Source organism: Cygnus atratus, chromosome 4 (assembly GCF_013377495.2).
Source record: "Cygnus atratus isolate AKBS03 ecotype Queensland, Australia chromosome 4, CAtr_DNAZoo_HiC_assembly, whole genome shotgun sequence".
Taxonomy (NCBI): domain Eukaryota; kingdom Metazoa; phylum Chordata; class Aves; order Anseriformes; family Anatidae; genus Cygnus; species Cygnus atratus.
This window is the reverse complement of record NC_066365.1, coordinates 44,894,706-44,921,369: the sequence shown is the minus strand read 5'-3', so window position 1 is coordinate 44,921,369 and position 26,664 is coordinate 44,894,706. Positions and strand designations below refer to the sequence as shown.

Sequence of the window (26,664 nt, the reverse complement as noted above, 5' to 3'; positions counted from 1 at the left end):
GCAAAGTGCTTCCCACTTACTTCAGACATTTTCCAGGTAAATCATCTAGAACACTATTTTCCCTTACAGATTTCGTTCTTTCACTATCTGAAAAACAACTGTTAAAAACTCATATTATTTAGTCCTTCCTTCAGAGAAGTAGAGATTAATCCTTACTCTACAAAATGTGGAAGAAATGGATATCCAATTTCACAGCCGTTTTAGAGTTAAAAAGCAGCCTAATATCAGAACTGTATCTAAATACAAGCTACTAAGTAGGAAAGGAGAAGATTTGACTGGTTCAGGAATACCAAAACAGGATCAAGTATGCTAAAGGACTGCCTATAGATGAGAATCATCCATCTGACAGTACCATACGTCATCAGTTTGATCTTGCAGCACAAATTTTGTTGCTGTGATTTAGATATGGGTTGAACAACCATCCAGAATGAAGTAATCACCGATTATCTTCAGTGATGGAGATCTTACTAAATGTGTCCACTGTATCCTATGTATCTAGTCTCCATACAAGATACTTGGCACCTAACAAAGCTGTCCACTGGGGCAAGAGAAACAAGTCTTTGGGTAACTTGCTCTGTTTTTCTATCAGAATTAAATCTCTCTGATGATAGCTATGAAGATGAAGTCCAGAAATTAACAGGATTATGTGAGATCCAGGAGACCAATGAAAAAAATGCATAGGTTACTCCGGCAAATTGACAGCAGTAACAAATGCAAATAGTCATTTGGCAAAATGGACAAGACCTGAAATAACTATTCTTGGGGTTCTGAGTAGAAAAAGAGAATACTTATCAACTTTTAAGGAAATACATTTTTCCAGATAAATTGGCACAATATCTCACTGGCCACGTAAATTGTAACAGTTGCTCCAAGTTACCTGGAAGTCTAAATTGAATTTCTTCGGAAAAAATCTATCACAGACAATTTCATCTTGTAGAGTGATCACTGAGTAAATCCCTTTTGTAGCTAAGGAAAGCCATCGTTACGTAATGAAACGTTCTTCATGTCTTGAGAGGGTGTGAACTACTTGGATTCTTACGTAGTCATTTTATCCCTGAGAGCCTAACTAAAGTTAAAAATGAAATAAAAAATGAGTTCAAGTAATTTTAGTATAGCCAACCTCATTCTCAAAACACTACTGATGTTCCAGTTTACTGACTGCAACTTTCCAGCATTCCAGTCAAATGCAGACCCACACTGCACAAAAGCTGAGAAGAATCTCAGAACTAAAAGGAGAAAAGATTTATATTTCCTATGAGACTAAAATCTTCCACGTCCAAAGTATTTCACATTACTTGATTTTTTTTTTCCATATGGAGAAACTGAAAAGATATAATAATATCCCCCAGATTATCAGTATTCAAGATTCTGCTTTTTCTGCAACAACTCTTACATGCTCAACTTATGATCTGCATAACATTACAGGCACTGTGGATAGATATGACTCGAAGTACAAACACTTGTTCATTGACGTCTTACAAATTAAGGACAAAAGAGATTATCAAGACAGTAAAACACTCTTCCTTGAATCTGGCTGTCAAAACTGTGCCAGCTCCTTTATACTGTATTGACTGATTCATGCAGAGGGTTTTTCTAGGAGGTCATTTTAGTTCTCCCCTGCAAGTTCCTTTTCTTTGCCTTATATAATAACAAAGTTCTCCCTGGAATAGTTTCCAGCATCACAGAATAGTATCTTATTTTCCACTAATTATCTTGATTTTCTGTTGAATCTGATATATCACCCATACTAAGAAACTGTAGAACTCACCACAATGTGAACATTTGGCTATACTGTATTGCTGCTTTTACAAGCTCCTGTCCTCGTAACATAATAGAACAGCACATTTTGTTTGAAATAGTACTGAAATACTTTTCCTAACTCATTGCTCTCTGATCAAATTCTGTCAAAGAAAATCAGCTCCTGCTTTATTACTGATGATTAGGCCAAAAAGATACCTCTGCAACTTAATGAACTCTGGAGGTTTTCTCTAAACGTGACAGACTAAACAGAGTGTTTCATCTGACTGTCTTGAAATACCATCCATTTTATGCAACAGTTCCTTCAACAGTATCATTTCCCTCTGCATCTCTGTAATCCTACAAAGTACTGACAGGGCTCAGAACTGGAATCTCTATTAAAAGGAGGTTTTTCTATTCAGCACAGCCCATGATCTTGAATCATCCTGAGAGCAGTTAACACAGGTAGGCTACCTAGCTGAACCTGTCTGATCAACTTTTTCAACCCTCTGTACATCCTGTCTTCTAATTTTCATGGTTGAGGTTATCCCATTACTTTCTAATGGAAACTGCATCTCATTTTGCACACTTGCTTTGATTTCACACCTTTGAAAAATTTATTGTTGCTGGCAATTTAAACAAAATACAGTAATTAGACATGCTGAAGAAGCTGGTTTCTGTGGATTCAGTGAAGAAAGAAACCGAAATACATGAGAGGAAAGAGAATTTTTCTGACAGACCTATCTGGGTCTGCCACTTCTTGTACCCAGGCATGATCTGTTATCTGGACTCTTATTTTCCAAGTGAGAAGAAACACTCTTGTTAGGTGAAGACGTGGAGAAGGTGTAATCCATTCTTGATGGTGTATCACTTCATCTATGTGGAAAAAGAAAATTCTGTATACTCTCGCATTCATTTACCTTCCAAATGGATCACTTTTGCTTTTTATATGCTACCAGCTTAAAGAACCCTGATGGGACCTGTCTATACGTGGTGATCTGGTAAGCCACATCTTTAATGCTTGACAATCTTGTGGTATAAGTGAAGACTCTCAAAAAATAATTGTGCTCATTTGTCAAATTTGACAGAAGTATGTGGGGGGAGGATTAGTAATGTTGGAGAATTTCCTCTCTGGAACTGCAAACTGGGAATGGCTGGTTGTAGCTAAGTGGTGAGACGATAGTCCTGTTGTAAAGCATCACTCGTGAATCTTGTCAGGTCTCTCATTACATAACCTCTTTGTGTCTCTGCACACTCAACAGATTCAGACTGTGCACCACCAGACTGACTGAAAATAATGCAATCAGTAGTCTTTTTCTCAGTTTTCATCTCTCATTTACAAGGCTGATATTAAAACATAACATAAAAGCCTGTGTGAAGTAAAGGTCATTTCAGTTTCTTAAGTGTGTCAAGATCTTGTGATGTAAAAAACTATAAAACATGATGTTTCTGTGTGAATCTTTGCAGGATTAGCTATTGCCCGTATAATTGTATAGTTATTGACTGGTATCTCGATCATGTTCACAGTATTCAAAGTTCCGGAAGCTAATTAGGAAAAGTAACACAGGCCAATGTCATTTGAATGAAATCTTAGCACAGCCTTTGGCAACAGAGCCCGGAATTTCACACAGGATTTGAGAGCTGAAGACATTTAAACCTCAGGATATGAATCAGTGGGTGTAAATCAATTAGTTTACGAACCACATGTATGGACACTTCTCAGTAAGAACAATGTGATTTGTCTAATACAAGGAACATGTCTGGTTTGGGGAAAAGGCTGTATGTGTTTTGTGTGCCAAATGAAGACTGTTGTGGGCAGAACCTTCTCACGAACAGAGTTTCTGTTTCAAAGTGCTGCATTACTAAGAAGATTAGGATTTGTCAAATATGAATGGATTGCTCCTATAAATGGGTCAGAATGTTCTGAAATTTTGAGGGCACTGCCTTCTAAAGAAGCCAGGTTAAGTAGCGTCCTGCAAGGGTATTAAGGAAATGATTACATTAATGTTTTTAATTTTGCATGTTAATTTTTGACTCCTTCTCATTCAGAGTAAGTCCAATAATTTTAGAATAAGAAATTCCTTTCCTAAAAGGAGATTGCCAAAGATATGTTCTTGGACAGATGTCCCAGACAGAGCCTGTAATCAAATAAATTAGACTGTGCCTGCATGTTTGAGGGAATCTTGTAAACAGAGAGAACTGTTGCAACATGACTTCCTTTTTTATTATTAAGAATGGTCTTTTCTGAACAAGACATACTAGCTAAGTAGTGGAGATGGAAGAAAAGCTGTACAGTTGTTAATGTAATTGTACCTTTTCAGTAACAAAATCCTGCCTTTGGTTTATTGACTTTCCTCAAAAATCAGTTTGCTCTGTCTTTCTTCCTGCTTCTTCCTCTGCACCCTTATTAATATCACATCTCTTTCCACTTAATTATTAAAAAGTACCCATATATATATATAATGGGATTGCCAGGATATCATGTGCTTTCAGGGTTTGTTGTTCCAGTTTGGAAGTGAATGGGCTTCTGTTTTTGTTGTTTAATGACTGCAGCTATATTTGGTGTTTTGTTTTCCTAGGAAAGAAGCAGTGGACGCTCATTATCACTTCCTGGGAGGCCTTCTGCATTTATTTCTCGAGCCATGTCTCCTACTTCTCCTCTTATATTTCAGCCTGCCCCTGACTACTTCAGCAAGCCAGATACAGCAGCTGACAGGCCTGGCAAGAGACCGACTCCCTGGGAAGCAGCAGCAAAATCCCCTCTTGGCCTAGTGGATGAAGCTTTTGGGCCCCAAAGTATGCAGGAATCCATTGCTGCTAACGTAGTATCAGCTGCTCGCAGGAAAACACTTCCTGAGCCACCAGATGAATGGAAACAAAAAGTTTCTTATGAGCCCCCAGCCCCAAGTGGTAGCGTAGCCTTATTAGGAGGGAAGCAGTCGGGTATTATATCACCCCGAAAAAGCTCCCTGTCTGTCCCGAATGCCACCATGCAGGGTGGCTCTCAGTTGCAGTATGCTTACTGCAGCCAACGGTCCCGAACAGATCCTGATATAATGTCCATCGATTCCAGGTCTGACTATGGCATGTCAACAGCTGATTCAAACTACAATCCACAGCCAAGGGGATGGAGGCGTCCAACATGAACAGCAGAAGGGCCTGGCATATTCTCCCTTCTTCCAGCTTTACAAGCCTTACATTTGAGTTGGAGAAGGAAAGTTTCTTGCCGGCCTCACCATCTCTGAACTAAAGAAAAGAGGAGGCAAAATTGAATGGAGCACAGTTTTCATATGACTGCAAGACTAGCAGCTGCTAGAATAGACTCAGTTTTACACCTAACCTAAGATAGTTTTGTTTGTAAAAGGGCAAAATTACACATTTCTTGGGGGTGGGTATGAAGGTGGGCAACCATGTGCTCAATACAAAAATGTAGAAAGGATTTAGATGGAGACAGCACAAGTGTTTGCGGTTAAGACAATGTGAAAAAAAAAAAAAAAAGGAAAATAAGGGCATTTTAAAGGCTAGAAGTATTTGACAAGGTCTTGTAGGTTTTCTGGATATGCTAGACACCTGAGTTCCAGGGTACTAGATATAACCAGACTTGAGAAAGTTCCAGTGGAAATGGAAGACTGGGAAGCACTGGCTTATTGGCCCTATGTTTTCTTTACTGCATTAAAAAAAAAATCTAGGAAAGGAAATCAGTGAATAATTAATTATACCATGGTAACATATAAAATACATCTGTGGTCATGGTACCTGAATCTCTACAACAAGTAGATATACTCTGATCTCATGCAGGCATATATTTCAGATGGATTTCATGACAGTTTCAATGAAGTTTTGCATATTATAACTAATTGCATAATCTGAACACAACAGGAAGAACGGTGTTGTTAACAGAGACCAGTACCATGATATTTGAACAACAAAAGGGATGAAGAAAGTATTTAGATTGTATTTAAACTGGATTGAAAGTTAATTTTGTAATAAACTATCAAACAAGACAGAGGCTGGAACAGCCTTTATTTCTCTGTGAAATGCACTACTTGCTGAACATTTACTGCTACAGTATCTAGTACTTTGACTGGCTGGGCAGTTGTTCCTAGTATGTAGGTAGCTCAATGTTTAGAGGGCTTTTGATTTGTATTCTCAGTTCAGAAGACATAAATAAGTTGTTCATCAAGCATAATACCTGTTCTATGTAGAAGGTGGTATGTGAAAGAGGGTTTATGATATGTGTTACATGGTATGAGTCTAGTATGAGTAGCAAATATTTGGACAGTTAGCTACAATTGAATTATCTTGATGGATCTGAAGAGATGCTAAATAATCGTTGCTGGTGATACATATCTTGCATTTTTAGCTTATTGAAGCAATAGAAATATGTGTCTAAAATATACATATTGCAAGCTTATTGGGTAGTTTAGATGTTGTTAAGGCATTAAATGAATACCCCAAGCTTTACAAAGTGCTCTGCATCCTCCTCGTTTTGTGGGGCATTCTTCAAGGATCTGTAAAGCACCGCAAACTAAAATTACTGCAGAAACGCTAGAAACACTGCTAAGCATTCCTATTTTCATTAAGGTTGTCAACTCTGCATAAAGTGGTTAGATTAGAAAGAACTGAAACATGTATATAAGAAAGAACGTATTACAAAACATTCCCATCTGCAAACAGTTTTCAATTATAACAATTATAAAATATAATTGGTATAAAAGAAACAAGAAAAGTAAACCAAGTTCAGCTGAGCTGGAACTTCCTATAGGAGCAACTAATCACAAAAAATATACCTTTAATGAGTTTAAGTTGGCAGTAATTCTCTAGTCAAACACAAATCTCCTTGTAATCAATCAGTCCTTTCTACCACTGAGGGAATGAAGACATGGGAGTTATAAGTCTTTAAATTAGGATTATATTGCTATAGCACCTTACAAATTTCTTTCACAAATTCTGAATTTGTAAAGAAAAGATGATTTAGATAAAATATACAAACAAGGCTGCCACGGTATGTCTGAAAATGAGCTTTGCACCTTAGAGTCGTTACACTCGCATAATCGGATTAAATTTTCCTGACAAAGAAAAAAAATTACATTTTTCTCTGCAGGGCCCCATAATGTCCTTTTTTGACACCACTGGGAATATTTCCACTGAAACCAATGGGTCTGTGGTAGTCCCATTAGCCTTAAGGACCTGTGTTCAGATCCAGGTCTACTTCCCTGGAAATACATGTCAAGTTTTCACCTGATTTCAGTATAACTGTGATTTAGCAGTAATGCTTTATAATTCTAAGTCATCAAAGCCTTAAGTAGTTAATAAATGCTAGTGTACATGTATTTCACAGAAGGACTACATTCTGAAAACTATCTAATGCTTACATATTTTGCTGAACTGTGGTCTGTATTACAATAATAAAATGATTCCCTGTATCCAAGTCAAGTTTAGGTTTCTGTTTTGAAATTCATCCTTTACACTGTTAAACTAGAAAACAGATTAATGAGTTTGCAGTGAGACATATGTTTACCAAATGCAATTATTTTAATTCTCAGAATCAAGTGCATAGCTATTGAATTCTCATTGAAACTAATGTTATGAATTCTAAGATCCTATGTCTAATAGAACGAAAGGTGTGCTTAGTTTTAAGGTACATGCCATTAAAATTCTGATAAGTATTTCTAAATTTTGATATTTCAAAAAAAAAGATGTAACGTGATATTAACAAGTATTTAATGCTGTGATCACACAGCAATCAATGTGGGAAATCATACTTTAGAACCAAGCTCTAAAAAAATTCCCAAATATGCACTAAACATGTAAGAAAAGCAGAATCAGAGAGCTTCAGACAGAATCACTGACTTTCTTTCAATGTCCCAAGAAAAAAAGAAAATGTAGCCTGATAATTTTCTTCTCTTGGTAAGAAGGGATTCATCAGTAAGTATTTCTGTGAACATGAGAATTAACAATGCTGAGTTTCCTATGGATTTGTATCTTATCATAGATTAACTTGGGTGTTTAACATGATCTACTACAGATTTTGTTTCCTACTGCTGAGGAATTACTAGTGCTCTTTCCCATATGGATTTGCTCATGTCTAATATGGGATGAGCTCACCCGGCACAATTTCCCTCAAGAGCGACACTGCTAAGTGTACCTATCCTCCACTCAGCTGCCTAATTTTACAAAGTCTGGGGTCAATGGATTGCCTCCGAGATCTATTCCACTGCAACATGGAAACAAAACAAACATTTTCAAAAGCATTAATGGGAGGGCAGACATGAATACAAGCATGCAGACAGATCACATAGCCTTGTTTACAAAGGAAATCAGGCTAAAACCAGATTGAGACAATGAACTGATTTCAATGGAAGCAGCAGGCCCAGACTACTAAATGAAATGTTAATGCATACAGAGCTTTATGAAGAATCACACAGCATCTTTCACTCTCTGTTCTTCACCCCATTCCTCCACTAGCAGAGCATCTTTCTATCATGTAGTTGTGACTGTTGTGTGTGAGTTCTGAATATATTAATACAAGTATTTCTTACATTTGGTTTTGAATGCACAGATCTGCTCAATAAATGAGAAAAAAAAGTCTTGATATTTTGAATGCAGTTTTCCTGTTCACCCTCAGAGGTGTCTCTGTCAAAATGCAAAGGATTTGAATACACAATATAACTGAAAATTTAGTTTCTTTCGTTATGCTAGATGATGATGTTCACAACTCTTGTTCACAGTTTGTTTTCAGTTTGGTTTGCTTTAACACAACCAAATATCTATTCACGTTGCATTTCTGCCTAGTAGCAAAAGACTGTATTATCTTTATAAAAGGCTTTTCACTTCTAAAGGCTTTTTGTTCACTGCAAAGGACACTTTATTTGAGAGTGCATGCCAGAGATGTAAATTGTATCATTTAATAAAGTGATTTGACCAACCAGATGAGAAACACAATTTTGTTTTCTCTAAATTCTTGTCTGTTTGTTTTAAATAATCTGAACCCAAGTAAAGTCTAATCTCTTTTATTCTGCACCATTTTTAGATTCACTGACTTTGCCTGTCTGTGACCTCGTGCTGTTATGAGCTTCTAGAAGCTTAAATCAACATCAGGTCAAATGGCAGCATGTCACATTCGGTAGAATTTCATTTTCATACTAAGTAAGCAGAGGAAGGAAATGGAGTGAAGCACAGTTTACCCAGGTGAAATAATATGGCCAGAGCAGTTTTTATTGTTTGAATGTTTTTATCCCCACAGTAAAAACCTGCAACTAACAACTGTTCACTATAATTATTTGTCTACCTTACATGCATCTAAACCTGTTTTTTCCCTGTAGGTTTGCTCAGAACGACTGTATTGCTGCATTCTCTTGTTGTTTATTCTTAATTGAAACATGCTATTTAAAAATAAATAAACATTGAGAATAAATTATGAATCCAGTCTTGACACTGTTCAGACTATTCAGTGAACAGTTCTGCAGGATATGAACACTTACCATCTAGCTGTGAAAAGTCAGATCAGATTTCCACTATTTATGTGAATAGCCCTGAAGAATCACAAATCAGTTTTTGCATTGGTAAAACACGCAGCATTGTGCCCTCAAGAAAAATGATTGATGCATGTAAAATTTGGGAAACTAATAAAGCTTGAATGTAGCATTTTAATAGCTTAGCTATACAAAGGGTTTTCAACGTTTAATGCAACTCCCTTAACTTCAGCAATTTGCAATAGCTTAAAAAATAAAGAAAGTGATGCTGTGTATCACTTGTGTAGCAACTAGGGATAGAAGCATGTGAACTGTATCTGCTAGCATCTTTCCCCTAGCAAAAGACCATCAAAAATGCTGGAAGAGCTTTGAACATTTACAGAAATAAGAATTTCACAAATTAGGCCTAATATTTTGCACAGGGAAGTCAGTTTGAGACAGATTAACCCTAAAAAGTGCATAAATAAGTACCACTGCAGGATCCTTCCTTTTCTTTAGGCGGGCGCTCAGTCCACAAGAATGTCTTTCCTTTAGTTACCTTTGGTTCTCTCCCTTTTTAGCTTCTCAGTAGTGCTCTGCTCTGTGTTTAAGCAGCAGTCTCCATTCTTGCTTTGTCTTTTGGAGTGTTGTTTGATTTTAGAGCTACACTCAATAAGTAGCAACCAGCCTCAGAAAGGAAAATACTGCTGCTCTGCTCATGTCACTCTCCATATACTCCCTTACTTCTGACACTACCACTGGCTTTGGCATTGGCCTGGTCTGGCCATAGTGAGCTGAACTAGAGGAAAAGTGTCCCTAAATTAAGACAAGTTTCATGCTCTATGTTAGCTTATGTTCCTTCCAGTTGCTACCAGCTGTTAGAGTGGCTTAGCCTCACTCTCCGTCTGCCCGCTCCTCCAGTGATGGGTGGAGGAAAGAAACTCCTCTTCCCTTCCTAGAGCTCTACCCTGCCTGTGCAGTAGCAGCCAGGCAGAGGAAATTGGCCTCCCTGTCTCCATTCATCCGTACACCTTTAACAAAAGAGAATCAGCAGCAATATAGGTCAAGGGTAAAGAATAGAATTGCAGGGGTTGAGCTGGTCTATTTGCTCAGGTGCTGATTAGCTACTCTGATTTCCAGGCCTCTTCACGACAGTCAATATATACAGTTAAACACAATCTGTGGGCTATCAAATAGTTTGCCTATTGGAATGCGGAGCTGAATTTGAAGCTCAGTGGTGAATTACTTGTGCGCACAAGTGAATAGTCTCTGATGTGTTGTTTTGTTTTTCAGTGAGAAACAAATAGGCAACTTTCCTGGCTTCCAAGAAATTCTCCCCTATGGTTCCACATCATTTCACATCTTAGGTGAAAGTTAAAAAATTCCTCCACTATACCTGTGGCATTCTCCACCATTCTTTACTTCCTCTAACAACTTAAAACTTCAAGACACTATCCATGTCATAGCCAAATAAAATAAGATCAGTGTAGAGGTGGATAAATCTACCTACTGAATAAGTATGCCCTGAGAAAGAATGCAGTTGAAAGAATGCAGTTGAAAGAAACATCAAAAACAGGACATAAGGCAATGAAAAATCCTTCGACCACATGGAAGAAGACTGATCCCAGCTAAGACTATGGAATCTTTACTACTTTACTCTCATTTACTCTTTACTTACTTTACTACTTTACTCTCATGTCAGCAACGTGAGAATTCTACCTCACAGAGAAACGTGCAGGACCACAAAGTAAAACAGGTCATCAATCCATTACCAGCAACTGATGTCAGCAGTTCTGCAGTATTTTGAAGCCTGTTGTTTCAAAAAATGTGACTGACAAAATAGTAAGGAGCATTAACCAGCTTTTCTAATATCAAGTTAGGAACTTGCTCTACTTTCAATGTACAGAAATATGGATAGTTACCTCAGCTGGGTCTCTGTTCGGGCTAAAGACTGAATTGTCTTGGTCCCCTGTGTGATCAATGTGGAGAGGAATTCCTAAAAAGCATTTCAATTCATCCACAAATACATGTATAAGATAGATGGACTGGACGCTAATTCTACAGGCTATTTGGACAGATGAGAATCAAAGAGCTTTTGACGGTGTACAGAGTGCTGGAAGATAGGTGATTATAAATCTCTCTCTTTCTACATGTACAGGTACCTCTTCAGTACAAATATTGTGAAATATTTGGCATGTAAATGGTTTTTACCAAAGGCTGAAACCTGAATATGCTCCTCATCTAGTCAGACTTGATCTAGCATGAGTAACAAAGCCCCAGGACCCTGGACACACAGTTATGTCACTCCAAACTTATCTAGGTTTGCAGAGGTCAGATCGGATAGTTCTCTGCTTGTGCTGAGAACAAGCAACAAAACAGATAACCCACCCAAGGACAGTGAAGAGATGTTTGCTGTTATTTTGGTAGCCAGAAAGATCTTGCGCTTTAGGCAGATACTTTTTCAAAATTGACACAGAGGTTTCTCAGAGGAAGGGATCATTAAAAAGTCATCCCTTTCTGAGTTTTAATAAGCTGCTATTTACCCTAGCAGAATTATATACAGATCACTGTATTTTGGGTGTATATTACTGCAGTTAGATATGACTCCTCTGTATTTAACTTTAAATGAATGGCAATATAAGTACAGGCTTGGATGGCGGCTGGTAGATGTTTGGATGGATAACATTCAAACAGTAGCAAAATAGCTTTATTTTTCCTTGTGACCTTTATAATAATTTCTATTTCTTCTTTGAATGCTCTGCCATAAACTGCACCAGAGGGTGGAGATCATGAAAGTGATTTAGTTCACAACTACAGTAATGGAGGATTAAGGACATTTCCAAGGCACAATGTAACTTCTTTTCCCCAGATATTAATTTGACTGTTTGTGTCTTACTTTGGTATTTATTACTTTATCCCATTTTTAATCTTTGACATTATTCATGATCTCTCTTCCAGACACTATAGTGTGCATGAGATGCATTATATTTTTTGACAAAGCATATATACTTCCTGATAAAGCACATTTAAGCTAAAAAAGGCAGTGCATTGTAACGTTCACTCATCTATAACTACACAGAATGCACACAGCACAGAAGGTCTGAGACAGGCAGAGACCAAGAGGGAAAAAATTGCAAGAAATCATGTGTTACAGAGAAGCAGAAAGAGAGTATTTTATTGGACTGTAGGATGTGGTAGCTTCCCATGCTTGCATTTCCCCTCTGCATTTTTAGGGATTGGTGCAATCTATGACACCTGACTCTGGTTCCTGCGTAGACACATGGCCCTGTACAAGCCCTTAGCAAAAGACATCATCTAATGTCTAGCCCAAACAGAAAGACAGTTGGGAGAGTACAAGAAAACAGCTGTGACGGGTTAGCAGGCAATAATGCTAAGCAGTACTCTAAAGAGACTAGCTATTCCATGACGTCTTGTGCCACTGGAGACTTCATGACCTGACCAATCCATGACAATAGGAAAATGAAATCCAAGAGATTGTATTTAGTTTTTAGCCTCTTTTATAAAACAGATAAGTAGACTAGTATGTTGTAGACATTCAGGAATGTGAAGACCCTACATGCATCTGTACTTAGCTGCAATAAATAAACTGACTAGTGAATTTCATTTATTGTCTGCTAAAATACAGTTGTTCTGTCACTAAATACTTCAACATTACTTGTAAAATATTGTCATGTTTTTCATCTCTCAAGCTTTCCAAAACTTGAGCTGTGCTGTTTGGTTGGGATTGGCTACAGCTGTTTCTGTTTCTTTAGCTGATGAAGACACAGATGAGTCTGACACAAAAATCAGGCAGGGACAATTGCTAAATCAGTATCCATGAGCAGTGATATGTAAAGTTATTTGCAAATCTTTATTTACAGTGAAATCTAATCTTTGTTAATGACTGTGGAAGGGGAAGATGCTAACATGCACAAGCACAGACAAAGCAATTATTTTTCTCAAAAATCATTGAAAATCCTGAACAAATGTTTTGTGTATTATTTCACTGTCCAACTTTCAAGCCCCAAACAGCAAGATAAGCACTTGAACAAAGTCTAGTGCTGTCCAACAGAGGGCAATGGCACACAATCCACATAAAGCTAATACACTCTGTGCTCTCCCTGACAAGGCCTCTATTTCAATAGAGAAGATATGGTAGAGTTTGAGGAGATCAGTCTGGACACCAAATGCCAAATGATGTAATTTCTAGCTGGCCCACGTATATGTTGCAGCAGAATTGGAACTCAAATGCCAAACTTTAGTCTGAGATAAGTAAGAAGAGACATGAGGTATTCACGCTGCACTATTTAATAACCATGACACAGATACTAGCTAATTACCCCTGACCTCAATGCCATGGTGTGGACTGATGTCATTGTCTCATTTTACAAATGGAAGAAAATGAGACAATGAAAGGTCACGTGAATTGCCCAAGGCTGTTGAGACAATGGACTTCAGCACAGGCATACCCGGCTCTTACCTTCACCTATAATCCACTAACTATTTATAGTAGTAGCACATGCTTAACAACCAGTACAATTATATCCTTACAGCTCAGAAAAGAAATGTCAAGGAAGCTCCAAATCCTTTGAAGAAACAATCCAATAATTCAAGAGACCAACAAAGTTATGGTCCAGTCTGCCAGGCAGAATTCACCAATTTCTGTGACAGAGAATGTAAGGCTTTGGAGTTGTTTACTGACAGTAATCATAGCAGGGCAAATAGGGATTAACCTCAAAGGGCAGTAGAAGGATTAGTTTAAAAAAAAATCAGAAGTAATACAAGATGAGTCTGCCATTTGTGTTATCATAATGGAAGCAACTGTCCTCTCCCATACCACAACTCTAGTCTCACCTAAAATCTCTATAAAGCAAACCAAAACTACCCAAATTATCAGATTCTGTGAAATTCCCCATGAGCCAGTGCGCCCAGTCATCACTGGCAATGTGTTCAGCCTTAAGACTCTGATGATCTTGATGTCTGTTACTAAGGAGCACATGTTTTTTTGGTATCTATCGTAACAGTAATGTAAAATACACAGTCAGTTGTTGCCATGGTGCTCAACAGTGCCACTAAAAGGAAAAGAACAATACAGTCATATTCAAAGGCACCAAATGAAGGCAGTTAATCAACACAGGGCATGTTTATGCTAGGGGTTTCCTACGTTAGCCTGGGGAGAAGGTGACGTACATAAAAAATTATGTCACTGCAGATGGCATAAGGGTTTCTTTTGTAACTCCTTGAAAAGTGCTTTAGTAAGCTGTATGATTAATTTGAAAATGAGTGGTAGAACTTGTCAAACTTGCCACTTCTTTCTAACAAAGCTGAGTTAACAGTTAACCTCTGCTTCTAAGCAGGTAGCATAATAATAAACGCAGGTAACATCTATTTGATGGTAGAGTATTTCTGTAAACAAAAACCTTAGAGAAGAAATCTTTTCTAATTAGTTAGCAATGCCAATTCCTGGAGACAGAAATCTTCTGGAAAAAAGCGACAGAAAGAACACGAATGGAAAACAACACACCCATTGCTAATGAATCTCCCTTAAAAGCAAAGTAGTGAGGAACAGATTTACTGTAACTAGCAAACCCATAGTAAGTTTATGTAAATGTATGTTCACAAGCTCCAGCCATGGCAGACACAATATAAACTATCAGCCATTTCCACTCAAGATACTAAGAGTAAGTGACACAAAATAGATGGGAGAAAGAAAAGGAAGTTGGCATAATTAAAATGCAGTATGTGAAATGTCAAAAGTCATGCAGACTGGTGTTTCCAGTTTCTTTGACATACGTGCCCAGTTACCTTCCACTTCCAAATAGGATAACGATAATATTATATACCTGTTTATTTTAATTTAATTTCCAACAAGGGAAAAAAGCAAAAACACTATACCTGTCCCCCGCCCCATCCCCCCCCCCAAAACATATCAGTCATCCACGCCCCTTCTATCCCATAACTGCAGATCATGGTGTTTTGTCCTACATCAAATAACAGAGCATCAAGATAAATATTTCCTTGGGGGAAAAACAAACAAACAAACAAACACACTTTCTACCTTTGTATTCTCTACCCTATATATATTGTTTTTGCTAGTGAAACAGCATTTAAGAATAGCCTCTGTCAGGGTTCAGACGAAATGGAGTCCTTAATTTCTGGGGAAATAAACATTACACTTCTGGTTCTCCATCCAGAAAGCTCCAAGTCCTGCACCAGGGACTTTGATTCTTGCAGTATATTTTTCAAGGAGGTTGGAACAGTAAAGATAACTTGAAGTTCCAGACCTCTTCCAACACAAGCATTACTGCTTTTGCATTCAATAATTTCTTGTTCCTTTCAGTTCTGTTCACTGTCCTAAGCAGAAGAGGAATTTGGAAAAGTAAATAATCTGCAAGTGCTAACAGTTTCTATTTGATTTTACAGATAAGCTTTATCGGAATTTAGGCATACAAAAGCATTGGTACAGCAAGTGTTATTCCTCTGGGCACAGTGCCCACATTCAGTGTGGCTAAAGTAATGGAGAAATTACTCAGTAAAGTGAAACACACATGTACAATTCCTTGATGTATTCCAATATAGTGTAAGGAGTTTTAATTCCACCTCTGTAGGATCTCAAGACTGAGAATGGAAAGTATCTATGGCACGGTTGGACTCTTGTAAAGTGGAAAATATGAGATGCTAGGAGTTTTATTTTCTATTAATCAGCTAACAAGCCCATTAATCACAGAATGTTTCTAAGCTAAGTGAATCTGTGAAGAAAGAAGTAAGAGCAACAGCATTAAGAGTGAATAAAGCGTCTTAAGAGTGAAATATTCCTTGTCCTATTTTAAACTATTTCTTCTTGTGGCCATCTATGCACAGATGGAACTTTGCACAGCAAAATATGGAGCAATACTTAATTTTTGATTCTCCATGCTTAACAGTTATGTACTTGAATTCACAATTATTTGGAGTGAATAAATTAATTTTTCTAAAAAAAAATGAAAGGGTCAGACTGACCAGGCTGCAATCTGAATGTATGAATCCAGCAAATATTACTTTCAAGGGTGTTGTTCATTCTTGGTAAAAATAGCATCCAAGCTATTGTACACCTTTCATAAATACTCTAAAATATGGGCTTAGTATGGCAAAATGCTCCCTGTGGAGTCTTTTGTTGATGACTCTACTAACAGCTAAAGAAAAAAAAAAAGGAAGAAATACTGAGAGGATAATCTAGAAATTATCCCCAAAACAACTGCATAGTAGATGTGAAATGAAAACTATTGTAATATTTCACACTTCATAGGGGTCAAATTGAAAGGTACGTTTGGAGGGTATAATACAGTAACACTTCCTCAGTCGTGATGTGTTAAAGTTTTAAAGCTCATACTTGCTTAAGCGAATGATATGGTATTCGTTCTCATGTAATGAGGTTACGCATGACAAGAAGAGTCTCTTAAAGTTGTTTGGGAACAATATTAAAACTTTTGAAAGATAAGGTAATGACACATCTTGATGACACAGCAACAAAGAAATGGTACTTCTATTTCAGTTCTTTTGTGCTAACTTTACAAAAGAAACATTTGGTCAATTATATGCTTTCTACATTTCAGCCATGAAGTATTCCAATTAACTTCAAAGTTAAATGGATTAGCAGAAAATATCCAAACTCTGGAAATGTCACAAAGTAGACAAGCAACATCATCAACTTTTTGACTTTTTGTGAAAATTCACCAAAGATGGTTGCTAAGGATAAGGATTTGCATCACTCAGTGCAGAAGCTGGTTCCCTAAATGTGGGGCAGAAAAAAAAAAGGAGGGGGGGACTTTTTTTTCAAGTTGGGCTTTAGTTTCTGAAAGAAGAGTCTCCATCTTCATACAGAGGTAGCTTTGGTAGTGAGCAAGGGCATACCTTTTTCCTCAGCAAAATTAACTGCAACAAGACAGAAGTTCTTAAGCTTTTTTGATAATGAAAACACCAAATGGAAAACAAGTTCAGACAGACTTGTAACTCCAAAAATGGGGTCTACATCTCATTTCTGGATCTGAAAAAAAATACCAAATAACACACCCTCCTTCTTCTCTGCTAATACTGATTCTGCCTAATTACAAAAACACCTTGGGAAGAACTCTAACAAACATCAGGGATAGACTTGGAGCTTTAGAAGTGCCACCTTACCAGCAAATAATCATTCTGCTATTAAACAAATAGTGTCTATTAAACAAGCAGTCTCTACTTTTTAAAAGCTAAAAAGCATTTAAAACACATCCAGGTGTGCCCACTTCACAAGCTTGGATGCTAACTGACATTTAATACCCATAATGTCAGCAGATTTTGCATGATCGTAAAAGGAACACAACTTGCTCCAGTCATGTGACTGTCAGCTGAAGATGACCAGAAAGTTTACTTAGATGACTTCTTAGTTTCTGCTACCTCCACTAAATAATCATTTTTTGCTGTAAAATTCAAGAGGTCAGCAGAAAAGATTCATTTGTAAGTACTTTGTTGTCTGAATGAAATTAACCTAGTTTGCCCTAAAACTTCTGGTCTTTTTTGTATTGCATATATATGTTCCAAAATGTAAATGTGCTCTTCCACAAGAACAATGTAAATTCATAGAAACTCATCTGTCTTTGGAGGTCAGATAAGAAACTCATTTTCCATGTACAATTAATCCCAAACTCATTTCTTACTTTAAAGGAAAATTCACTCTGTCCTGAGGGTGATTCTTCCTCAGATCTGTCCACTGGAGGAAACTGACCTCTGCATATAGATTTAGTTCCCTGAGGATCATCTACAACCAGCTTTTAACCAGCCTTTAACTTGTTATTTCAGTCTTCCCAATTAATGTCACATCCTGAATAAAAAGAAAGGTGAATTGACAGTTACTGAAAAATGCTGGTCTATGTTTGTGGTTTTGTAACCAGTAATCTCTGCTTCAAAAATCCTTTTGCCCAGTATTGCATTGTGACGTCTAAAAATAACTTAGCCTCTATATTCAAAGTCTTGGATAAGTCACTAAATCAATGTTCAAAGCTTATAAATAAAAATGACTTACTTTTTGGAAGTGCTGAGGCCCCAAAACAATAAAATGCATAAATGTACATCATGTCTTAAAAGCAGCCCCACGGCTTTGTAGCCTGAATATGGTGCTGCATACATAATTTTAGACAGCTAGATTTCAAATGCTTTCTGGAAAGTCTCCATAAAGTCAGTGACAATGTTAAATAGGATTTTAAAGGCCTGATGGTTTTGCCAGTTGTATAGCTGCTTTCTAGAAAGTACTGCTTTTCCAGCCAAAGTATTTTCAGAAGCAAGTATGATAGGATAGGCTGTAGGATACAATATTACTTGAGACTCAACTGCAGGTCTTCCTACAATGAATGCATGCAGTTTCCATTGACATTCAAAGAAGCTATGCATGTGCTAAAGTGCAAATCTTATTTGGCAAATGACACTACCACACAGCATTGCAATCCACTGAGTACAGACGCAAATCCTGGTTTCATACTTTTGCAGTAACAAAGCCCACATTAGCTGACACTCCCTTCCCTGAACCAACCGTGTATATACTCGTTTTCATTTAAAGATATTTCTGTGCAGGAAGGGCAGCAGAGGATAATTTATTTTCACATAAAAAGATGAGCAGCTATAATGATTAATGGGAACACAATTTTCATAACACTGGGATACTAAAAAGAGAAAGAAATGTGGGACAAGTTATGTAATATGTACTTACTGAAATATGCCGCATGTTTCCGAAAGGAGATTTGATCCTGCTGTCTCTGAAGTCAACAGGACCTGTGGCACTGAGGTAGACCTCAGTTGCCTTAAATCACAAATCAATTTCCATTAATTTATTCTAATTTACAGCAAAATATTCTTGTGAGGATAGTATCAGGAACATATTAAGGAAGAAGAATGAAAAAATACTACACCCAACAGCAGAACACCCCCTGCATGACATAATCTCTATTCCTACTTTATAAAGAACGGTATCATCCCTGTGACACTTAGAACTAAAACTTGGTGATACCAACGAGAACGAGAGCTGCCTTGCCCAAAACAACGGGGGGTAAAGCAACATTAACATGTTTGCCCTTTGTCAGGACTGCAAGTTCTTCCATACTTGGAGACATTAATCTGAATCACTTACAAAAAGCAACTCTACCCAGATGAACAAGTGTCTGGAAAGAAACCACTGTTACCTAAGATAACACTTCTTTTGGAACTGTGCTGAAGTTTCCAGGATAGCCTCATCTCAAGTCAAGGGCTTATAACATCTGTAACATTTTTTCCTCAGGGCAGCAGGAATATCACATAATTTCTCCATTTTTCCTGTAAAACAGGACTAGGTGCCTGGTCATAGGTACTCATGCATGTCTGCAACAAGAAACTTTGATTTGCATTTTTAGATCAGGTCTACTAAGTCAATGGGGTCACCTTTTGAAATTTTATTACAGCCCACACAGTGACTTAGAAAGGGATACCAAATTATCTGGGTCTCTTCTAGTTCAGGTTGCAACTCAGCAAGTAGAGCAGCCTCTTCAGGGGTGATATTCTTCACCCTCCCTCTGACATGGTGGTGTGGAGAGAGATGCTTCAATACTGCGACTCCAGTGAGGGGCTGTGGGAGTGCAGGCAGGCTGGCTTGGAGAAAGCTCCTCTCTCAGTGACACAGATGCTACAGACAGTTTCACTGCTGCGTGACAGAGGGAACCAGAGACACAGGGCTTGGGAGCTGCACAGCTATTGCTTGTCCTGAAGCCTGTTGCGAACTTGCAGTCTAAAGCCCATTCTGGGTACGCAGACAGTGTCATGTGCTTGGAGAGACGCTGTGTATCTCCAATGAAACCAGACCCTGGTAGATGGACCGGATGCCCCCTTACCTCACCACACACAAGTTACCTCCTGGGCCAGAGGAGGCAAAATTTGAACCTACCTTAACTTTATAGCTTAACCTTATAGTTAAACCTATAGCTTAACCTTCTGCATCTCACAAGTTTACCCATACATAACTTGCATTATCCACCAATGGTATAACAGTGCTTGTGTTACTAGCCAAGAAGGAAATTTAAGTTACATTCAAAGTAAATATGTTAGCAAGTATTTTTTATATCAGACCATGAACCAGTATAACAGCAGAAAACATATAGAAAATAGAAAATACACTTAGAAAAACTATTTGGAAAATATATCAGATATGAGAATAATTTATGAAATTTATGAATTTATTAAATTCATTTAACCCACTTTGTCCTACTGTACTTGCACATGTTTAAAGGGAAATTAAGGAATATCTGATGAAAAAAAATAACAACCAAACAAACCAAGACTAACTTCCATTAGCTGCTATTTTAGTTATCATAACTTATTCTGGTAAAATATTTGCCAACATAATGTAATTTATATTTAACCTGAGTACTTATGATATGGCATACCATGTGGTTGTGAAGCTGCAAGGCTGTACTGTGATCTGGTCTCTGTATTTCCAGTGCTGAGAAGAATTCTGCCAAGGATTTCATAAAAGTGATGGAAGACTTTTTTTATTAGAAACAAACAAACAAACAAACAAAAAAAAACACCTAGCTGCTTTCCTTGGGAAGCTTAGGCAAACACTTTTCAGTTAATGGTTATAATCAAGTGGATGCTGATCCATTCTAAAGTCTCGTGAGAGTAGTAATTAGAAGTTATGTTAGATTATATTCTTCATGAAGACAAAGAAATCTGAAAACAAAAGAAAATTCTAGTTTGGAAGGTGATGACCTCTGGATACAGTCTGTAGTTATAGAAGAGGGCAGTGTTCTTTCAGGGAGAATTCAGTTGGCTTAAAAAATATATATATGAATAAACATATATCCCAATAAATTTTACACCCCAATACATTTACCAGTTGGGGGAAAGAATTAGAACAAGTGATTAATGAAGCCCAAGACTCTAAAGGAACGTTGACATTGGTCATGGAACCAGAACTCCACTGAAGTACTATGCAGAGATCCAAGGCAAAATGATGAACTGTGCAGGGCACCAAACAATGGAGGAGCAAACTGAAACAATACTGAACACCTGGTTTTAGCAAAACAGTACAGAAAAACAGAGAAATCTAGAAGGCTACTGATGACTTGTTTCTCATAATTAGTCTTCCTGAAGCTGTTTTATATTATTTGTTTTTCTTTATTCCAAGGCTTTGCAATACGTCTTGCTTCTTTTATTTGTTTATTTTACATGTTACAGAAAACATGCTCGCTTTATATATTTGTTTCAGGAAGAAAAAAAGTGTTTAAAATAACTGAAATGCCAGTAATAAAACAGTTACTGTGTTAACCTTCTATAGAGTGCTTCTTGCCGGATGGTGATGGTTACCATGAAGTATTAGTATCAGCCACAGAAATGTTTTCACAGCAGGGCTAGCTATGGCTGCCAGCCAGGCTGCCTGTTTTTGAAGTAAATCAAAATGTTGATAACTGTTCTCTTTCTCAAGGGTGGAAAAAAAAAAAGGAAGCACTAAAGTAAGCTTTTCCACCTTATTTGTACTGCTTTTTTTATACAGCAGAGATTTCCTGCCAACTTCTTCCTAAGAAAATATTTGGCCACCTGATTTTTTTTTCTGATTGACTATTTCCTGCCAACACAATCCTTGTGAGCACATGCCACGGTGTTCCTACTTAGCCATAATTCCAACTTCTCTGCCTTTACATGCAGGTGATATTCTCAGTTTGGCAGTTTTTATGTTTAGTTTTGAAATTATTTCAGCATGAAAAGCTATATAAGCCATACTTAATAAACACAGGCTTGATACTGCTCATACTTGGACATAGCAATTGGACAGAAAACCAGTTCAAATGCTCTTCCTAACTGTTTAAGTTTGTTTCTAGCTCTGGAAGCTTTTATTTTGTCCTGTAGATCACCTTACAAGTTGAAGCCGTCTGAAACTTGTGCTTCATCTTGTCCTTAGAATAATAACCCCATAAAAATCCAAGAAAGTATAAAATTGAGCAGGTATTTATTGATAGGATCAGGGGGTTATTTTTGTTTAAGCCACAAATTATTTTCCCAGCTGATTATTCTCAGCTTTGTTTAACAGTACTTACCATTTTAAGGTTGATTTTAAAGTGGTGGAATATTATACTCTTGTTTATTTTTAAGGTTTCACACTGTCCTGACTTAAAGACAAACAGATGAACTGCAAAATGGGTATTAAGGAACCTTCCCTGCTCATAACAGAAGACGTTGTCCTCTCTGAGTTAGTTTCAAACCACCAAACTTACAGAAGTTAATCACAGTGACATTTTAAGCATGATGATTATGTTCAAATTTGGTTTTTGAGAGAAGCTTTTAAACCACTTTTCAGATTAAATTTACCAGAAACAGGTTGAGGAAACCTTAAGAGTTATAGAACTGCTTAATCAGTGGAGTCACTTCAAAGTTAGCCTGTGAAACTGGAGAAATGTTAGGTTTGAACCCTTCTATGGCTACACTAGTTTGGGTATCATGATGACATGCCTATCATTTATGGGGTAGCCATGCCCGACTATGGACCAATTTCTGCTCTCACAAAGAGGAGCTGCTCTCAGCTATCCTTTATGAAGACTCCTCCGATTCACAGCAGTTTAAGTGAGAAAGGAGCTACATCCAAAGTTTTTGTCATCTGATGGCATTTCAGTAACTGAAATTCCTATTGAAAAGATACTTGCAAAATGAACACCACCAGCATCACTGGGTAAAATTAACAAGCTTGTAGCTGTCTGAAAAGATAGAAAAAAATAAATGGTTATGAAGAAGGTATATATATTTTCTCTAAGTCAGGACTGGGGAAGAGCAGCAAAGAAAAGCCAGAGCAGCAATGTTACTAAGATATCAGGATTTAATACCAAGTTTCAAAGTATTCCTTCTAATTTCCAGTTCCTGCATTCATTAGAATCCCAGCTTTCCTTAAAAAGTGAGTTTCTACTCACAGAAAACTGATAATATGACTGAAGTGAACACCACAAAAAAGTCTGCATATGCCCATCCCCCCTTGCAGTTAAAAACACGTTTTGTATAAGCCACTGTCCAGACTGAATAGTTGAATTTGGAAATACAAAACTAGGAAAATAAGCATGCAACTAATCACCTGGATGAGTAGATCCAATAGAGCTCAAAAAAATCAGATATACATTGAGGTTTGAGTTGGATTGTCATCTTTAAATATTTTAAAAACATACTACATAGCTTATGATTACAAAATACATTTTAAACTCAAATTTGCCTCTTTACCTTCCAAAAAAAAAGCCCTAAGATAGTCTGCCAGCTTGATACCTGGCACTCTTCAGCAAACAGAAGCAGCTTAATATTCTGACAGAATTACCATTTAGAGCTTTTGCTTTGAACTCCCTTTTGGAGTGGGAATGTAATACTGTACAAGTAATAAGCAGTCAAATTATTATTGCTTTTTTAAAAAGGACAGTACCAGTATCTAATGCTCACAAAATAAAAACAATCAGACATCTGAAGACTGTAGAGAAGGCATCTAAATCTATTCACTGGATATGGAGAAAGGAAGCTAGAATTAAATGCAATACAGAAAAGATTTGTTTCTAAACAAACATCAACCTGCCAAAGACACACACAGATATTGTTTGCTATGCAACATTTAAGAGGCAAGGCTTCACCCTTTAAGGGCTTCTCACACAGACCTAATACATGCTTGTGACACTGTCAAACTGCAGTGTTGTTGTAAGCAGTGTGAAGACTTGCATCACTTTGATGAAAGAAAAAACCAACCAACCAAACAAAAAACAAGCAATATGTCAGCTTCACCGTGCAAAGGACCACCCATAGAAATGAGTGTGTTTTCAACTAGCAATCATCAGAAAACGCATGTACTAAATTAAAGTTTCCTGGCCAGCTGCTGGCTCTGATTAAGTCTTTGACAGTACAGGCCTGTGTTTATGGCCTTAGCTCTTGGGATTAAATCAGGCTCTGAGCTTTCTGTTTTTTGTTTTGTTTTGTTTTGTTTGTTTGTTTGCTTGTTTTTGTTTTTGTTTCTAAATTACAATCTTTTAACTCTCAAAGACTGGAAGTAAAGCATGAAAGTGTGAGTCAAATATAAGCAATAAATCTGGAGAAGTTGCGCCTAAATCTGTTGTTCATGAAACTAGAACCATCTCAGCAGTAACACAGCATCCTAGGGGATGCTGCGGCAATTTTAACATTCTCAGTGAGAAGTAGAGGCAATGCTGTGCCTCCAGGAAGAAAGCAAGCTCTGCCCCATCACTACCCCGAATGGAAAATATATTTCTAATATGCATGTCCTAAATGGAGAAGTGTCCCAAGCATGGAAAAAAAATGCCATGCTGTGGGACACTTCTCCATTTAGGACATGCATATTAGAAATATATTTAAAAAAATAACTAAAAAATATATATATTTTTTAAAAAAAATAACTAAATCCTTTTGTTCTGTCCTCACAGGTAATAATCCTTAGCATGTGTTGCCTGGATTTTATTCAGTTCTTGACATCTTTACATCTTATTTAATGACAATCAAAATGTTCCAGCTCCTCAGTGTCAGAAAAATGAGACTATCTTCCTTTTGGTATTCTGTTCACATAGCTCAAAATATCTGCCTTTTTTTGTACTGCCCTAGTAACTAATATTTATTTTGTGATTCAATGTAAATACTTCTGCCACATTATTTGTGTAGTTATTCCTTAGTTTATTTCTCTGAAGTTGATTTTTCTTTCTTATATGCAACTAATCTGCATTTCATTTCTTAGGTTAATTTTATTGATTTTGAATAATTTCATCTATTTTTCAGTGCAACTTTGAGTGGGAATCCTACCATTCTCAAGAGCTTGCAGTTATCCAGAAGTAACAGATGGCATAATTGTACATGCTTGTACAATACTCTAAAAGCACGATTCATCTTGCTCATGTATTTTTTATTCTGTCAAATAACTAATAAATGGAAATCGTAATAGACTAAACCCTGGACTACTGGGGATTGCCAATAGCAATCCCAACCTTTGGGATGCCTCTTCGTATGTCTTCCTGGATTCAAAATTCAAGCTTAAAGACAAGTGTCAATCAGTTGAATGTCCACTTCAAAATTTCATTTGGATGTGGTCTTCTGAATTGTGTTTTGACTTTTTCCCCGCTCATCAAGATAATTAAATGTTTAAATTCTTTCCTGCAGACTGCTTGTAATTTTCCTAGGTTGGCACTTAACTGAGATTCTTGGCTTCATCACTGAAGTTATTAATGAAAACATTGATGAGCATGAAGCCTTGACAGACTCTTTCAATTTCATTTGACAGCTTGGTGGTGAATCACTAATTCCTAGAGTACAAGTTTCCAACGAGTTGTGTAGGAGTTTAAAGAACATTTGTTCTTTCATTTGCTTAAGAAAATGTGGCATATTATCAAAAACCTTACAAAAGTCAAAATATTTATGCCTACTGCTTACCCCTTCTATCATAGGCCAACAACTACTGTCAAATAAAGAAAATGAATTGGTTTCATAAATTTATATTGGTAGTTTCCTACCAGCTTATTATCCTGCTAGTGCTTAGAAACTGATGATTCAGTCATTTATATTTGGGGTGAATAAAAGAGATGTAAATCTGTTTCCTTTACAACACCTTCCTCTTTTGATACCAAAAGAAAAATGTAAGTTAAAGCAACAGTCATCTTTCTTGTATGTATGAAAAGTAAAAATTCAGTAAATGTTCTGTGATGACATGCATCTTTGTAGCTCTTATCACCTCAGCCTAGTTTCTGAAAGTCTTGGAAAAATATGCCCTGAATTACAGAGTAACAGTGGAAGAGACCTCTGAGGGTTCAGTTCCCTGTTTAATGCGAGGCTTATTAGGTTTGCACATGGCTTTGGCCGGTCAAGATTTCAGGGGACGCAAAAAAGAACTATTTGGGTTGAATTAAAACAGGATGCGGTAACATACTTTGCATTAAATCGTTCTGTCTTCCCTTCAGTTTCGTTATCTTTCCTGCTCATATTCTGCAACTTCTCAAATACATAACAGGAACTGAAAGGTTCATTGTATGCTTCTTTAATTCACTTATTTTGTGGGAAAGAGAAGGGGGGCTTAATTTTTTATTTCAAGAGTATCTAGAAATCCACTCTAGTTTTCCCTTCACTTTGCTGGAGAAATCATTGAAGGCCTCCTGACAAACAGATGGACAGCAATCTTGAAATTGATAAGATTCAACCAAGACTTTGATCGTGTTTGCTGGTACTGTCCTAAGTAGCTGATCCAAGCACAAAAAACTGAGAAAAGAATTACTGACAGGTAACAAGAGCAGGTAGATTGTGATAGTGAGGATTAGAATGAACTTCTCTTTGGGGCAGAGGTGTCCAGGATCTCAGAAAAACGTTTTGCAAAGCTAAGTCTAGGAACAGAAATCTTGAGGGGGAAAAAAAAAAGTAATTTTTTGGTCGAACACAAATGCTTTCAGGACATTAAATCAGGCACATACATCGCATCTGTCTCAGAGTG

At 37.1% G+C, this 26,664-nt stretch overlaps 1 protein-coding gene and 1 pseudogene across 2 annotated transcripts in view; one reads left to right on the top strand and one right to left on the bottom strand.

The window, feature by feature from the left end:
- SYNPO2 (synaptopodin 2) overlaps positions 1 to 4,977 on the top strand; it is an 89,474-nt gene extending 84,497 nt beyond the window's left edge. The window contains exon 5 of one of the 2 annotated variants that reach the window (XM_035546796.1): positions 4,317 to 4,977. In XM_035546796.1, coding sequence (XP_035402689.1) covers positions 4,317 to 4,883 — 567 coding nt within the window. In that variant the 3' untranslated portion in view covers positions 4,884 to 4,977. The remainder of the gene's footprint in view (positions 1 to 4,316) is intronic. The other variant, XM_035546806.1, reaches the window with a different exon arrangement.
- The window catches only part of LOC118252062 (protein transport protein Sec24D-like), a 197,784-nt pseudogene that overhangs the window by 151,786 nt on the left and 19,334 nt on the right, over positions 1 to 26,664 (bottom strand).